The 15,849-nt window shown below is 43.7% G+C and overlaps 1 protein-coding gene across 3 annotated transcripts in view; it reads right to left on the minus strand.

Annotated features, from left to right (window-relative positions):
• Positions 1-15,849, minus strand: part of LOC137340861 (ATP-dependent translocase ABCB1-like) — a 101,452-nt gene that overhangs the window by 64,067 nt on the left and 21,536 nt on the right. For all 3 annotated transcript variants that reach the window (XR_010966894.1, XR_010966891.1, XM_068003673.1), the window contains exons 11-13: positions 4,618-4,728; positions 2,990-3,115; positions 721-924 (exon numbers count right to left, since the gene is read on the minus strand). Coding sequence is in view for 1 of the 3 variants with exons in the window: in XM_068003673.1 (XP_067859774.1) it covers positions 721-924; positions 2,990-3,115; positions 4,618-4,728 (441 nt within the window). In the remaining 2 variants the exon portion in view is untranslated. The remainder of the gene's footprint in view (positions 1-720; positions 925-2,989; positions 3,116-4,617; positions 4,729-15,849) is intronic.

Here is a 15,849-nt window from a genome sequence, read left to right on the forward strand (position 1 = left end):
AGTAGTAGAGGCATGGGGATGGCCTTAGCGAGGTGTTCGTCGTCATCGATGACATGTTGAAGGCTGCGGAGAACATGGCGTAGTTTCTCCGCTCCGGGGAAGTACTGGACGACGAAGCAGAAATTGATAGCCAAGTTCCGCACCCATGAGGACGGCCTCAACCGGGATCTTGGGTTCATGTCACGCTACACGTAACCCCACCAGCAAGGGAAAAAAAAGTTCTGTTTTTAATACAACTGGAAATTCTCTCTCTCTCTCTCTGCCTTTCGAGTCTCTTTCTCTCTGTCTGTGTAATTTGACACAATGTGTATTCAGCATACTGGGACCTACTGTTTTCCGTGGCTAATCTGTCTGAACACCAACGACACCTTTGATTGGTGTGATGGTGTCCCAGCCTAATATAAGATATGCGATTTGAGAACCTCTCATTCACTACTCACCTGACGAAGAAGATAATCTCCGAAAGCTTGTGATTTTGAAATAAAATTGTTGGACTATAACCTGGTGTTGTAAGATTCTTTACATTTGTCCACCCCAGTCCATCACCGGCATCTCCACATCAAACTTTTTTATGGTCACATTCATCACAATTATGCCATATGCAATGAAGCAGTGATTCATTTTGTTGTACCTTAGCTAGAACATCGTGTGCTTGTAAATACACAACAACACGTTTTGATGAGGAGAACATCTCTTTGTAGGTTGAAGCATCTCACTTACTTCAGGAAGTTTCATGATAAAATTATAAGCATTTGCTTCTTTTGTAGCCGTTTCGATTTCTGAATCTGTAACATCTTCACGTCCAAATCGTATGTTTTCAGCGATCGTTGTAGCAAAAAGTACAGGCTCTTGGCTGACCACACCGATGAACTTCCGAAAATGCCTGACATTTAGTGACCGTATATCATGGCCATCAACTGTAATCTGGCAACAGAAAAGAGAATGCACCAAATATTAATTTTGCTGTATTGTAAAACAGTTTACATATACCTGTAAAATAGTTGCTTATCTATGTTGTGGGATATTTGTCACATCATAGAATAGGTATCAAAGTAACATTGTAAGCTGATTAATTAAAAGCAACATGACAATGGTGCCAACACTTTGGTAACCTTTATCAAAATATCCTGTAAGTTTGTGGTTACAATAAATTGCGTACCTGAGACTGGTAACTGAAGAATGCAAAACGCATTTGGCAATACTCGAATTATGCTGCAGTCGCAAATTGCACTCTGCCCAGTATGAGATAGCTCTGCGTGTCCGTGCCTTTTAAATCTGGCTTCACAAAACACCCATCTTATATTCTACAAGGTGTCAAGCCCAAGTGGTGTGAGATGACTCAGTGGTTCTGTGTGTTTTGGAGTCACATCAGGACTTGACTTGGAATTATGCTACCACTTGTGCATCAATGTACACATGAAAGTACATCAGTACAAATATGACTGGATTCTAAGCTATTCTGTTAACTTATTGCTTTAGGATACTGAAATATACTATTTTTTGAACAAATCCAAGGAAGTAACACAATCTATAAACGCTATAGGATTTTGACCTGTACCATTTATATACTGCACACGTCTTCAAAGTAAGGAAACAAATGTTATGAGGGCAAGACCCTTGATCATCCATAAGTTTTTCCTGTTGTAAAGAGACCGGGTTTGCTTATATTTCAGTTTATTGCTTGTGTTGGTTTGAGACTGAATGATGTGGTGATGGTTTCTGTCTCAGTCTCAACTGCACTACTGGGGAAGACTCCAATTAGAAGCCAGTTGCCTAATTCCTCACATAGGGTTAAATCTTGACTTTGTGCGATAGTGTAAAACAGGTGATAGCGAGTCGGCATTCCATTTTACATATCTCCTCATTTTTATTTCCATTGAAATCAAGTTAAAATTCTATTTTTTTAAACCTACCTTTTTGGTGCGGCCGCATCAAAGCCAGCAAAGCCATGCCAGCCAGCCCTACTCACTCAGAACAGCTCAATTTCCTTGAAGGATTCTAAAAATGGCATTATGCCCTTCATTAGCGTAGGAAAGGGGTCTATTGCCTGAAAATCGTCCGAAGCCAATATGATGTTCAGCGTTTTTCGGGTGTCCTTGGGTCGCAGGAAATTGTTCATTTTTGCCCTGGTTTTCTGCCCAGAAAATAAGCACAACGATGACCGATTTCTACCCTGAAGACTAGTTACATGGTGAAATGCTGCAGAGCTTTGGGAGCTGTACTCAATCAAGAATCATTAGCTTCAGGAGAGGAGCAGAGAAAACTGGATGGTAAAAAAGCACAACTGATCTTACTGCTGTTACTGATAGAGGACATCCTGTGATTACTTTGGACCACCACAACTTTCCAAGCTGTCATCACTGGGATTGGCAAGATAATTTAAGCGAGGGTATACTAACCTCACGCTTTCATTTTTAATACAAAAGGCCTTGAAATTACAGTTCAATGTGTTCATCCGAAATTCCTCTCTCCACTGTTTTAATGGAAGTGTTAACCCATTTGTTTTAATGCCTCTACTAAAATAACGGAGGAATTTCAGATGTATACGTTTTAACCTAATATTTCAGAGCCTAATCTATAGGTCAAAATTGCATTTTCTATTAATGTAATGTATGTTTTGATAGAGTGATCTAAAAGAACTTGCTCAATGATATAAAATAGTTCTAAAAATACAAACCATACTCACTGAGAGATCTTGTTTGAAACACAGTTGCTACCATGAAATGATGTATAGGCCATATCTTGTAGGTTTGTAATGGCCCTGAAAAGTTATGGGATGCACTTTAGGCATTGGTCTAAAAACTTTTTCTGCCAGCAGTTAATGTCAAAGCTGTGTCTTTACACGACTGGAACCAAGACACAAGATATGAGGGTACACTACAATTATTTTAGCATTATCTATTACTTATTAATTTGCTACAGATTAGTTTTCAATTGGACCTTTCACAGTCAATTATTTAGAGAACACAAATTCTGCCTAGTTTCTTACCATTCCTTCCTGGGGATCATAAAATCTCTGTAGTAGCTGAATGGTGGTACTTTTTCCACAGCCGCTGCTTCCCACCAAGGCTACTGTCTGTCCACTGTTAATCTTCAAATTCAGACCTTTCAAAATCTACAGAAAGAATCACAGTGATCCAAAAAGTTTAACAAGGACAAAGGTATTCTGAAAACTTTTAGTAAAGGTTTGCAAACTGAAACAATATGCAGTGATCTGCTTGGTGTCACAATGACATCGATGCATTATTGATTGTGCCTGCAACTGAAACCGTTTAACTTAGCATGAAGTTTAATTAAAAGCCACCAAAAAAAAAACAAAATAAAAGCACTGTAAAGGGCTCTGTGGTCCAGCTGGTATGGTAATACCTCAGAGCATACCTTTTCAAGTTGTCTGTGGCATTTCCAGGAACTGATTCTACCTTAGAAGTTCCCCAAGCAGCAGAACTGCCCCATTTAAACAAAATTTCTCCGCATTAAAGCAGGTATAAATATTTATATAGGACTGTACATTTTGTAAGACACTTTTGTGGTAAATTAAAGAATAGATGCTCTCCTCTGCTTGATAGCAAACCTATCCAGTTGATCAAATAATTTTTTAAAAGCTGCAAATGCAGGAAATCTAAAGCAAAAGTATAAAATGCTGGAAATATACAGGAAGTCTGTCAGCACCTGTAAAGCGAAGAAAAGGTTAATATTTTGATTAACCTGCCTTTCTCTTTACAGATGTTGACTGACTGACCTTTTTATTTTAACATTTCCGTTTTTTGTTTTAGTTGACTGAACACGGATACTGTGGGCTTATTGAAAAAGGGAAAATAAGAGCTGCAGTGATGGCTCAGAGGGTAGCAGAGCCACAGGTGAGGGAAGTCCCAGTTTTGCTCCCTGGTCTGTGCTTAGTTAAGTGATTTTAGTTGGGATGATGGTAGCAATGTTACAACTGGCTCCTAAGAAGGGACCAAAGTCCCTGTTGTTGATCTCTATTCAACGATTCCTGCTGGAATTGCATTTGTGCGAATGTCCGGTGGAAATAGGATAGGGTTTGACTACGCTTTCTCCAATAGTTGAATCGTATGTTGACACTCACGCCTCAGGCCAATGGTCATTTGAGCAAGTTATCAATGGTCATCCAACATGCAAAGGAATTGTACCTTGCACATAGTCAATGCCTCCAGGATAGGGCAGGGATATAGGGAGGAAACTCGTGGAAAGAACGAAAATGGAGACGTTACAACAAAATAGGCTACATAAAATCTGCAGCACTAAAACGGAGAAAACCATGTTTAGCAGAGAGCAATCTGTAACAAAGTTTATCACGTGATATGAGAGATTGATCAATAACTCATATTTGCTCAATATTTCACTTAAAAAGATATTTTTTAGCGCTGCTATAGCATTTGCAAGCTTGTGGGGTTAATTCCCTCTGTGCATTATTTTTAGCACACCAGTCAACACTTATACATAAACTCCTGTATGTGCTGTTCAATGTAGACATTGACCCATTTAAAATAGAGTGTTAACTCCATTCAAGTATTATTAGAAGTCCATTAAAATCAGAAATATTAAACAGATTTGTTTTTGATCTGGATGTGTTCTAAATATAACAATTCATTCTAATACCTTTACATCTGCTCGTGACGGGTAGTTAAAATGCACATTCTTAAATTCCACTATTCCTTTAATTTGTTCAGGCTTATATCCTTCTTCTGAGAAATTATCTATGGCAGATTTCTTAAAGGAAAACCAAAAAGAAGATTATTATACTATATCATGAAGGAGAAAGCACATCTTGTACAATTTTACTATTAGTTATAAAATGCAAATTTGCAACTAGAAAGGAATCTCAGCCAGTGGTTAAATTACCATTAATCTGTTGATTTGGAACCTTCAACAGAATAGTGAAGAAAACTGAAGGGAGAAAAAAAAGACACAACTGACTTACTGCTAGAGTTTATCCTCTGATAATCTCTAATCGTAACAATTTCCCTAACTTTCAAATTTCAACCACTGGGATTATCAGGATTGTTTACCAGCGGGTAGCATTAACCTTATACTTTTTAATATAGCGGTTAAGCAGGCTCTGAAATAACACTATTGGATACTAACAGGGAAACATTTATGGTAAACAGACAGAAATTTTAGAGCTTGTCCGCTAGTATCTCACAGGGCCACAGCCTATTCTAACATTCTTTCCAGAACCTCAACACGGTGTAATCCCCTACTTCTCTCAGTCTTTCCTTCCTTCTACAATCTTTGGGCTTTTAAACTGAAGTTTAAATCACTACTTCCTGATTGAACTCATTTTTACATAGAATTTTACAGCACAGAAACAGGCCATTCGGCCCAACAGGTCTATGCCAGTGTTTATGCTCCACAAGAGCCTCCTCCCACCTTCATCTCACCTCACCACCTTCACTTTTACCCTCTCTACCTTGGTGGTGTCCTGTATTATGGGCCTAGGCCTTTCAACGGTCTCATTTAAAAAAATAAAATGGTAAAAAACAGTTTTCTTTTATATTACATGGTAGATTTTCTGCGTCCTGGCCCACAATGAGGTACCTTACCTGCCACAAGTGCAGATCAGAAAATCCCTAGCACCAGCCATAATTTTCCAGCCATCAGTACCTTCCAAAAGACAAGGTCTTGGAAAATCTATGCTATAGTACTAAAGCATGGCATTAACATACAGCACACAATGGATGTTAACCAAGTCTAATGGAATATATATCAGCCATATTACTTTCAATTATCAATTGCAAATTATTTTTTGCCAATGGCACAGAATGCATTGGCCATTGTGTGTCCACAGGGAAAACAACACAAAGTGTTCAAAATGAAATAATTCCCCCTCCAAATAGTACAGCCTGTGTTTGATTTTATTCAATAAAATCAATTACAGTGGGGTAGCAGGGGTTGGTTGGTTCAGTGGGTTGGCATATTAGGACAATTTTCTAAGACTGTGCACCAGCAGGCAAGGGCAGCAAATTGGCCTCGAGTCCTTTTCCCTTCTGCTCTGAATGATGTGCCTTCTCTTCCCTTAGCTGCAAGGAACTTTTGTGTAATGAGCATGGCCAGCCTCAGCCCTGGTACAGGTCCACATACCAAAACTGCTGATACTTCAGCACAATTTTATCACTAAGTAGCAATTTCACTCAAAGGCCAAAAGGATGGCTGGTGTGCTAAGTGGATAAGTCCACGCGCGTACAGTCAGGAGTGCCTTCATGTGGTCAGGGGTTGAGCCACATTTTAATTTATACAAAATACTCCACCTGGTGCATGAAAGGAGCGGTAATTCATAAAATCTGCTCCTTATTCTACATCTAGTCTAGTCATGTTTTCCCTAAGGTAGAGTCCTTGACATTGACACTGCTTGACAAAAATGTAAAAGTTTTCATCCCCTAGTACCGATAACCCATGCCTTCATGAAAACAAAAACAAAACCAACAAATATCAGGGTTGAATTTACAGTGGACGATCAGGTCAAGGTGATGAGGTCTGGAGCTGAGTGGCTCTGGTGGAACTCAAAATGAACACCAGTGAACAGGTTATTAGGTGAGTAGGTATTGTTTGAAGACAATATTGATGACTCCTTCCATCACTTTGAGGCTGATAGGGCAGTAATTAATTGGGTTAGATTTATTCTGCTTTTGGGGAGAAGGCATATCTGGACAATTTGGTCAAATTTGGCTCGGGCCTCAAGCTGGCATGAACCAACATGCAGAGTAATCACTCCACCGATTTGCCACCAGTTTTGGGCGAAAGTCAAATTTTTCCCCCATACTATCCATAGAGAACAATATCCTACACCTAACATTTTGCACCAGGTCATCTGATTTTAATACTTTAAAATATTCAGGCAATTTTTAATGAAAACTTTCTTCAAGTTTTAGTTTAACTCCAGTGCACCCAAGTGATGCAAGATAACTTGGATTCCTTTTCTCTTTTAGCCTGTGTATTAGTCACCCATTAATAACCCATTGGCATATGACCAATGCTGGTGTTAAAAATCATTTTTTAAAAGGTGGGAGCAACATGTAGAATTAGCTTTATTCAGTGGCACGAGTTCTTAATGTCCTAGCTTTTAATCGAGCTGCATTCTTTCACTTGGCACTGTGGTGGTTACGTTACTGGACTAGTAATGTCGAGGCCTGGACTAATAATACAGAGAATATGGCCCAGAAATTTGTTGGCACACTGCCAGTTTTACACATGTAAAGCATTCAATATGGTAGGCAGTGTGCGTACATTCCACGACAGAAGTGCTCCGCCCGCCATATTGGTAAAGGCTCCTGTGTAGATGTCCAGGGCCCACGTCTGAAATAGGTATAAGCCATGTATGCTGCGGTCGGTATTCTCAGCAGCTTGGCAGTCAAACCAACAGTCCTCAAAGAGGCTGCCTCCTGAAAGGATAAGTTTCGGGCGATCCTCAGGCTAACTTCTTTGGGCACACGTTGCAGTTGCATTGCCTGGTTTGTGCCCACAAACCAATTTCTCCCCCATTCAGTCCCTAGAGTTATCCTCTTGGTTCTTCTCTGAACTCTCACTGTCAGTTCTGGATTTTTTGACCATTTTTCCATTTAAAGAATCTAGATGTGAGTTATTTTAAAATAGGGTTTTAAGTTAATCAGCCACTCCCTTAAATATCTATCAAATCCTCCCTTAAATGTTTCCATACTATCTACCACCACTGCCTCCCAGGCTAGTTCAATCCACAAGTTCACTACCCTCCGCATATAGTTAAACCTGAACTATGTGCAGCTTCTCTTTTCTAAAATTTAGCCTGTAACTTTTCTAAAAACTTTAGCAAGATCAAAATAAAATTCACTGTGCATCACACCAGCACTGTGAACACATTAAAATGGGAATGGAGAAGCTTCTGCTTCTAGGCCACAATGGTAGCCTACACATAGTGGCATCTCTACAGGAACAGATTTTTGGGTCATGTACGTAAACAGCAAAATACACAGAATCTATCCACACAAACCAGTTGTAATCTGCTTTTTAAAAGATACCCCAAACTATTTTTTAATGCAGCTTATAGTTTTAGAGTTTGTAGCAATCTTGCACATATTGGGGTCAATTTTAACTTGCAATTGGGGGTGAATTGGGGGCGGGAGGGGGCTGCGAGAATCGTGAAAATCCCGAGCGGGTTTGGAAGCCAACTCCAACCCGCCGACTTCGTGGGTTGCCACAGACACACCTGTGTGCGCTTCTCGAATCCGGAAGTCCCGCCGGCAAGACGATAGTTAAACCATTTATTGACATCGTTAATTTTATTTAAGTCGTTAATTTTGTGGAGATTGAGGCAGGGGTGCGATTTTAATTCAGCCTCGGCGTGTTTCCTGCGCAATGGGAAACACTCCATGTTCAAGGAGACGTGTTTCAGACAGCAGCCAGTTGGACATTTAAATGCCTGTTTGACTGATGGGGATAAAAGGTAAATTATTGCAGCAGGGCACTCGGGTATCTCAGACAAACGTTTGGCTGGGAGATCTTCATGTTTAGATGAAAATTCTTGGTTTACACTCAGAATTCTTCTAGTTACGCATATTTACCAACTTTTTGGACCTCCTCAAGCTGTCACCATCAGGATGGGTGGGGGGGGGGGGGGCGCCATGACTGCATTCACCAATACATCAGAGGACAAGCAACATCACCATCCTCACCAGGCACGGCGCGCACTTCTGCCACTTGAAGCTCCACAATACAGTGCTGCGCCACAGGCACCTGCACAAGAGCACTGAGGGAAACAACAGAGGGAGTGCCGTTGCAGGAGGCACTACCCTCATCAGAGGGTCTACAGACCAAGGCTCAGCTTCCTGGACCTCTCTGAGGAGCAGTGCATACGGAGGCACAGAGTGAATCGCCAGGTGGTCGCAGACATCTGCAGCCTCTTTCATGCCGAGATGCTCCTGGCTGGGCCTGGCGGCATCTCATTACCCATCGCTGTTAAAGTCACCACTGCCCTCAACTTCTTCGCCTCCGGATCATTCCAGGGTGCCACCGGTGACATCACTGGGGTCTCTCAGTCGTCTGCACACAAGTGCATAAGGCAGGTCACCAATGGTTTGTATCGCAGGGCCTCGCAATACGTCAACTTCCCCATGGACGACCTCAGCCAGACGGAGAGGGCAGTGGGATTCCACTCAGTAGCTGGCTTCCCACGGGTACAAGATGCAATCGATTGCGCCCATATAGCAATCAAAGCAGCTCCACACGAGCCAGGACTGTTCATCAAGAGAAAGAGTATCACTCCTTCAACACTCAGCTCGTTTGTGACCACCGCAAAAGATTCCTTCACATGTGCGCCAGATTCCCTGGCAGCTGCCAGGATTCCTTCATTCAGAGGGAATCCAACAACCCGGGCCTCTTCCCCGCACCGAACACTCTTAAGGGCTGGCTCCTCGGGGACAAGGGATACGCCCGGCACACATGGCTCAAGACAACTCTGAGGAACCCATCACCGAGCAACAGTGTCGATATAACAACAGCCACATCGCCGCCAGGTCTATAACTGAGCATGCTATAGGGCTCAAGATGCGATTTAGACGCCTTGATCATTCTGGGGGAGCACTTCAATACGCACCAGACTGAGTGGGACGCATTATAGTAGTGTGTTGTGTCCTGCACAATGTGGCACAACGGAGAAGGGTGCCGCTTGAGGAGGCCCCATCCACATCTGCCATCCTCATTGAGGAGGAGGAGGAGGAGGAGGTGGAGGAGGAGGTGGAGGTCGCAGCAGCTCACCTGGCTGCTCGTGAGGCCAGGGAGTCACTGATGTTAGGAGATCCGTTCACACATCAGAAAGTGTGAAGAGTCCAGTCCTCAAACCACCTGAACAGAGCAGCATCAATACGAGCCCCCTCCCTGCACAAAACAGTCCTGCAACTACACATACACCCACTGTAAAGTGACTCAATGGGTGGCATCAAGTGTCGCCGTTCATGGTGAACCTCATGAAAGGGTCCTATCACAAAAGCCAGTCAAGAATGGGCAAGACGTGACAGTAGTGGTGAGAATGATAACATTTAATGTGACTATAACAAAAAACAAATATAAATGGAAAACATGACAGTCTGTCAAACACCCTCGTGCATACCCTTCGTGATCACAAATTCTTAGTCTTTCTCTTCCTCCCGCTTCTACGTGGTGTATCCCCTGTGGCTGCAGCAGAGGTAGTGGCAGGTTGCTCATGTTCATTCCCTGACTGCTTGGATGCTTTCGGCCTACACCCTGTGGGTTTTGGAGCCCGTGAGGGCCCCTCCAAAGACTGCTCCACCTGCACCTGTGGAGCAGATGTGGCCACTTGGAGAGGAGGCAGCATTGTGAGTACTGGTTGAGAGGAAGGCAACAGGTGAGACGTGGGAACACTTTGAGTGGCATCCCCACTTCAGTGTCCCCTTTCGCCGTCATCCCTCCCATGGGCCAGGGCCACAACACTCCGATAACTCTGCTGGACAACAGTTTGGGGGACATGTGTGATGCCTTGTAAGGCCAGTGCTAGTGTATCTGTCTGCCTGTTTAAGGCGGCAGAATGTTGTTCACCCTGAGTCCGAACGGCCATTGTCAGGGCCTGAATGGACTCATTTGCAAGCCGTGCTTGAAGCTCAATGGAGGCTGCCATTCTCTCCATTGCAGATATTCCCACACTTAACTGTGCCATTCCACTTATGCAGGAGTTGGACTCCTCTATCCTCTTCACTATTGTGGAGAGTGCTTAGCACCTGTTCCAGTACCTCGCAAATGTGTTGCTGTCCCTCAATCATTCTCCTTTTAAAGGATGGCCCCTGGGGTTCAGCATCTGCATACGGCTGAGCAGAGCCTGGAGAGGAGTGCGCCCACCGACGGAGACTGTCCGCAGCTTCCCTGCCACCAGTGTCTGCTCGTGCTCACTTGTGTGGTGACTCACCAGGTGCCAACCCAAATGACTGACTACGAGGACCCACCGAGGTGTGAGTATCTGTGCTGATGGATAGCTCGTTATGTGTGACAGTGTATCCTCGGATGCCAGGAGCTCCTCTGAGGAATCACCCTCTGCCATCACTGCGGTCGATGAAGGGCCTGTAAAAGAACAGAAGGCAATATTAAGCAGCATTATGGATGTGTCATGTTGCGATGAGCATACTGAGGTGTTCAACATGGCAATCATTGTTAACATCAATTCACGTTGTGTGTGATGAATGTTAAAGTTGTGTCACCAGACTTTGTGGGGCACCAGTCTCGGCATCCCCGACGGACAGCCACTCGAGGGTGTGGCTGATCTCCAGCGCCTCATGCTCCGCATGTGTGAGGACCACTATTTGTTGTGGCCCCCCTCCTCCAGTCCTCACCCTCTCGCGTGCATTTTGCGCTCACTTCTCCAAGAAGGGGAGAAAGTACAGACGTGTGAGTGAGTGATGGTGAAGGAGCCAACTGATGAATGCATTGATTTGGGTGAGGCTGACCGTGAAAGAGATGCATCAGAGGGTGAGTATGAGACAGAGCCATCATATTGGATGAGGATTAGGCTGAGTGGTAGTGTTGGGGTGACAAATGGGGAGGTGAGGAAGTGCAGGTAAGTTGAAGATGAGCCTTTAGAGGATGTGAGGAGTGATGTGATGGAGCAGTCTTGACAGTGCAGAATGAGTTGTGGGGGCGGGGGGGGGGATGATGTGGAACACGGAATGCAGGAGAATCAGTAAGTGTACTCATTTTTGCTGACCTAGTTACATAATTGAAGCGCTTCCTGCACTGGACTCAGGTGTGGGAGATGTTGCTGCTGCTGGTGACTTCCTCTGCCACCTTGAGCCAGGCCTTCTTCGTGGTAGAGGCAGGGCACTTCCTTTCGTCCACGGAGTAAAACACTTCCCTCCTCCTCCTCACCCCGGCCAGTAGCTGCTGCAATGAGGCATAATTAAACGTGCTGCTCTACTGCATTTGTTGGCGTTTGCTGCAGCAAAAGCCTTTGGAGCAATGGCCCTTTAAATAGAGCCGCTCCAGCTGACAGCCTGTCATGCGGGTGCGCAGTCTGCCCACTGCGCAGCTTTCGGACAGCAAACCCGGAAAGCCACGTTAAGGGCCACCAATTAACTCACGATCGCGTGGGAAACGGTAAGATTTTATTAGTCGGGTTACCTGCGCGCCCAATGACTCCCCCCCGCCCCCTACCATTCTGCCGCCCTTTGAAAATAGAGCTCATTGTGCTCAATTTATCCATTCAAATCATCAATGTCCCTTTGAAGGGAGAATGGCCAAAATTGAGTACAGTACTCCAATGATTTTTGGAGGATCAAAATAACCAATTTTAACTTACAACCAAAAGTTCTAAGACTCATCCTGGTATTTGTAGATAGATACTTCCAGTGAAGAGTCAATAATCAAAGCAGCCCGCTTGATTGGTACCCCATCCAAACACCCTAAATATTCATTCCCTCCACCAACTGCGCACTGTGGCTGCAGTGTGTACCATCTACAGGATACACTGTAGCAACTCGCCAAGGCTTCTTCGATAGCATCTCTCAAACCCGCGACCTCTACCACCTGGAAGGACAAGGGCAGCAGGTACATGGGAACAACACCACCTGCACATTCCCCTCCAAATCACACACCATCCCGACTTGGAAATATATCGCCGTTCCTTCATCATCGCTGGGTCAAAATCCTAGAGCTTCCTCCCTACCTAACAGCACTGTGGGAGAACCTTCACCACACGGATTGCAGCGATTCAAGAAGGTGTCTCACCACCACCTTCTCAAGGGCAATTAGGAATGGGCAATAAATGCTGGCTTTGCCAACGACGTCCACATCCCATCAACGAATAAAACAAAAAAAAATCACACCATTTCATTTTGCAACTCTGCTAATGGATTTTACGCATTTGCTTGCATCGCGTTATTTAAAACCATCTGCTATTTCTAAGCCCATTTCTTAACAACATAAGAACATAAGAAATAGGAGTAAGAGTTCAAAAAAGGGTGAAACGATAAACCCAGCAACTACAGGCCAGTCAGTTTAACCTCAGTAGTGGGGTAACTTTTAGAAACGATAATCCGGGACAGAATTAGCCGTCACTTGGACAAATGTGGATTGATTAAGGAAAGCCGGCACGGATTTGTTAAAGGCAAATCGTGTTTAACTAACTTTACAGAGTTTTTTGATGAGGTAACAGAGGGTCGATGAGGGCAATACTGTTGGTGTGGTGTATGTGGACTTTCAAAAGGCATTTGATAAAGTGCTGCATAATAGGCTTGTCGTCAAGATTGAAGTCCATGGAATAAGGGGGCAGTAGCAGCATGGATACAAAACTGGCTAAGTAACAGGAAACAGAGAGTGGCAGTAAATGGTTATTTTCCGGATTGGAGAGAGGTGAACAGTGGTGTTCCCCAGGAGTCGGTACTGGGGCCACTGCTTTTCTTGATATATATATTAATGACTTGGACTTGGGCGTACAGGGCACAATTTCCAAATTTGCAGATGACACAAAACTTGGAAGTGTAGTGGACAGTGAGGAGGATAGTGATAGACTTCAAAAGGATATAGACCGGCTGGTGGAATGGGCAGACACGTGGCGGATGAAATTTAACACAGAAAAGTGTGAAGTGATACATTTCGGTAGGAAGAACGAGGAGAGGCAATATAAACTAGAGGGCACAATTCTAAAAAGGGGAACAGAGAGATCTTGGGGTACATGTGCACAAATCATTGGAAGTGGCAGGGCAGGTTGAGAAAGTGGTTAAAAAAGCACACGGGATATTTGGCTTTATAAATAGAAGCATAGAGTACAAAAGCAAGGAAGTCATGATGAACCTTTATAAAACACTGGTGCGACCACAACTGGAGTATTGTGTCCAGTTCTGGGCACCGCACTTTAGGCAAGATGTGAAGGCCTTAGAGAGGGTGCAAAAAAGATTTAGTAGAATGATTCCAGGGGTGAGGGACTTTAGTTAAGTGGATAGACTGGAGAAGCTGGGGTTGTTCTCCTTGGAACAGAGAAGGTTGAAAGGAGATTTGATAGAGGTATTTAAAATCATGAAGGGTCTAGACAGAATAGATAGAGAGAAACTGTTCCCATTGGCGGAAGAGTCAAGAACGAGACAACATAGATTTAAGGTGATTGGCAAAAGAACCAAAAGGTGACATGAGGAAAAACTTTTTTACGCAGCGAGTGGTTAGGATCTGGAATGCACTGCCAGGGCTGGTGGTGGAGGCAGACTCAATTGTGGCTTTCAAAAGGAAACTAGACAAGTACTTGAAAGTAAAAAAAAACTTGCAGGGTTACTGGGATAGGGTGGGGGAGTGGGACTAGCTGGATTGCTCTTGCATAGAGCTGGCATGGACTGGATGGGCCAAATGGCGTCCTTCCGTGCTGTAACCTATTATTCTATGAGTAGGCCATATAGCCCTTCGAGTTTTCTCCGCCATTTAATAAGAGCGTGGCTGATCTTTGACCTCAACTCCACTTTCCCGCCCAATCCCCATATCCGTTGATTCCCTTCGAGTCCAAAAATTTATCGATCTCAGTCTTGAATATACTCAACAACTGAGCATCCACAGGTCTCTGCGAGAGAATTCCAAATAGTCATGAACCTCTCAGTGAAGAAATTCCTCCACATCTCAGTCCTAAATGTTCGACTCCTTATCCTGAGACTATGTCCCTAGTTCTAGTCTCTCCAGCCAGGGGAAACATCCTCTCAGCATCTACCCTGCCAAGCCCTATTAGAATCTTATATGTTTCAATAAGATCACCTCTCATTCTTCTAAACTCCAGAGAGTATAGGCCCATTCTACTCAATATTTTCTCACAGGACAAACCTCCCATTCCGGGAATCAATCTAGAGAACCTTCGTTGCACCCCCTCTAGGGCAAGTATATCCTTCCATTGTAAGGAGACCAAAATTGTACACAGTACTCCAGGTGTGATCTCACCAAAGTCCTGTACAATTGCAACAAGACTTCCTTACTCTTGTACTCCAACCTCCTTGCAATAAAGCCCAACATACCATTTGCCTTCCTAATTGCTTGCTCTACCTGCACGTTAACTCTCTGAGCTTCGTGTATAAGGGCACCTAAATCCCACTGTACACCAACATTTAATAGCATCTCACCATTTAAAAAATATTCTGTTTTTCCATTTTCCTACCAAAGTGAATAACCTCACATTTCCCCACATTACACTCCATCTGCTACCTTCTTGCCCAGTCGATATCCCTTTACAGACTCTTTGCATCCTCCTCACAGCTTACTTTCCCACCCAGCTTTGTATCGTCAGCAAACTTGGATACATTACACTCAGTCCCTTCATCTAAGTCATTAATATAGATTGTAAATAGCTGAGGCCTAAGCATCGATCCCTGCAGCACCCCACTAGTTACAACCTGCCAACCTGAGAATGACCTGTTTGTTCCCACTCTGTTTTCTGCCCATTAACCAATCCTCAATCCATGCTAATATATTGCCCCCAATCCCATGAGCCCTAATCTTGTGTAGCAACCTTTTATGTGGCACCTTATCGAATGCCTTTTGAAAATCCAAATATACTACATCCACTGGTTCCCCGTTATCTACCCTGCTAGTTACACCCTCAAAAAACTCTAATAGATTCGTCAAACATGATTTCCCTTTCAGAAAGCAGTGTTGACTCTGCCTAAATATATTATGATTTTCTAAGTGCCCTATGTCCTTAATAATAGATTTGAGCATTTTCCCTACTATTGATGTCAGCTAACTTCCTGTAGTTCCGAGTTTTCTCTCTCCCTCCTTTCTTGAATAGCGGGGTTACATTTGCTATCTTCTAATCCATGGGGACGGTTCTAGAATCTAAGGAATTCTGGAAGATCAAAACCAATGCATCCACTATCTCTGCAGCCACCTCTT

This window comes from Heptranchias perlo, chromosome 2 (genome assembly GCF_035084215.1).
Source record: "Heptranchias perlo isolate sHepPer1 chromosome 2, sHepPer1.hap1, whole genome shotgun sequence".
Classification (NCBI taxonomy): domain Eukaryota; kingdom Metazoa; phylum Chordata; class Chondrichthyes; order Hexanchiformes; family Hexanchidae; genus Heptranchias; species Heptranchias perlo.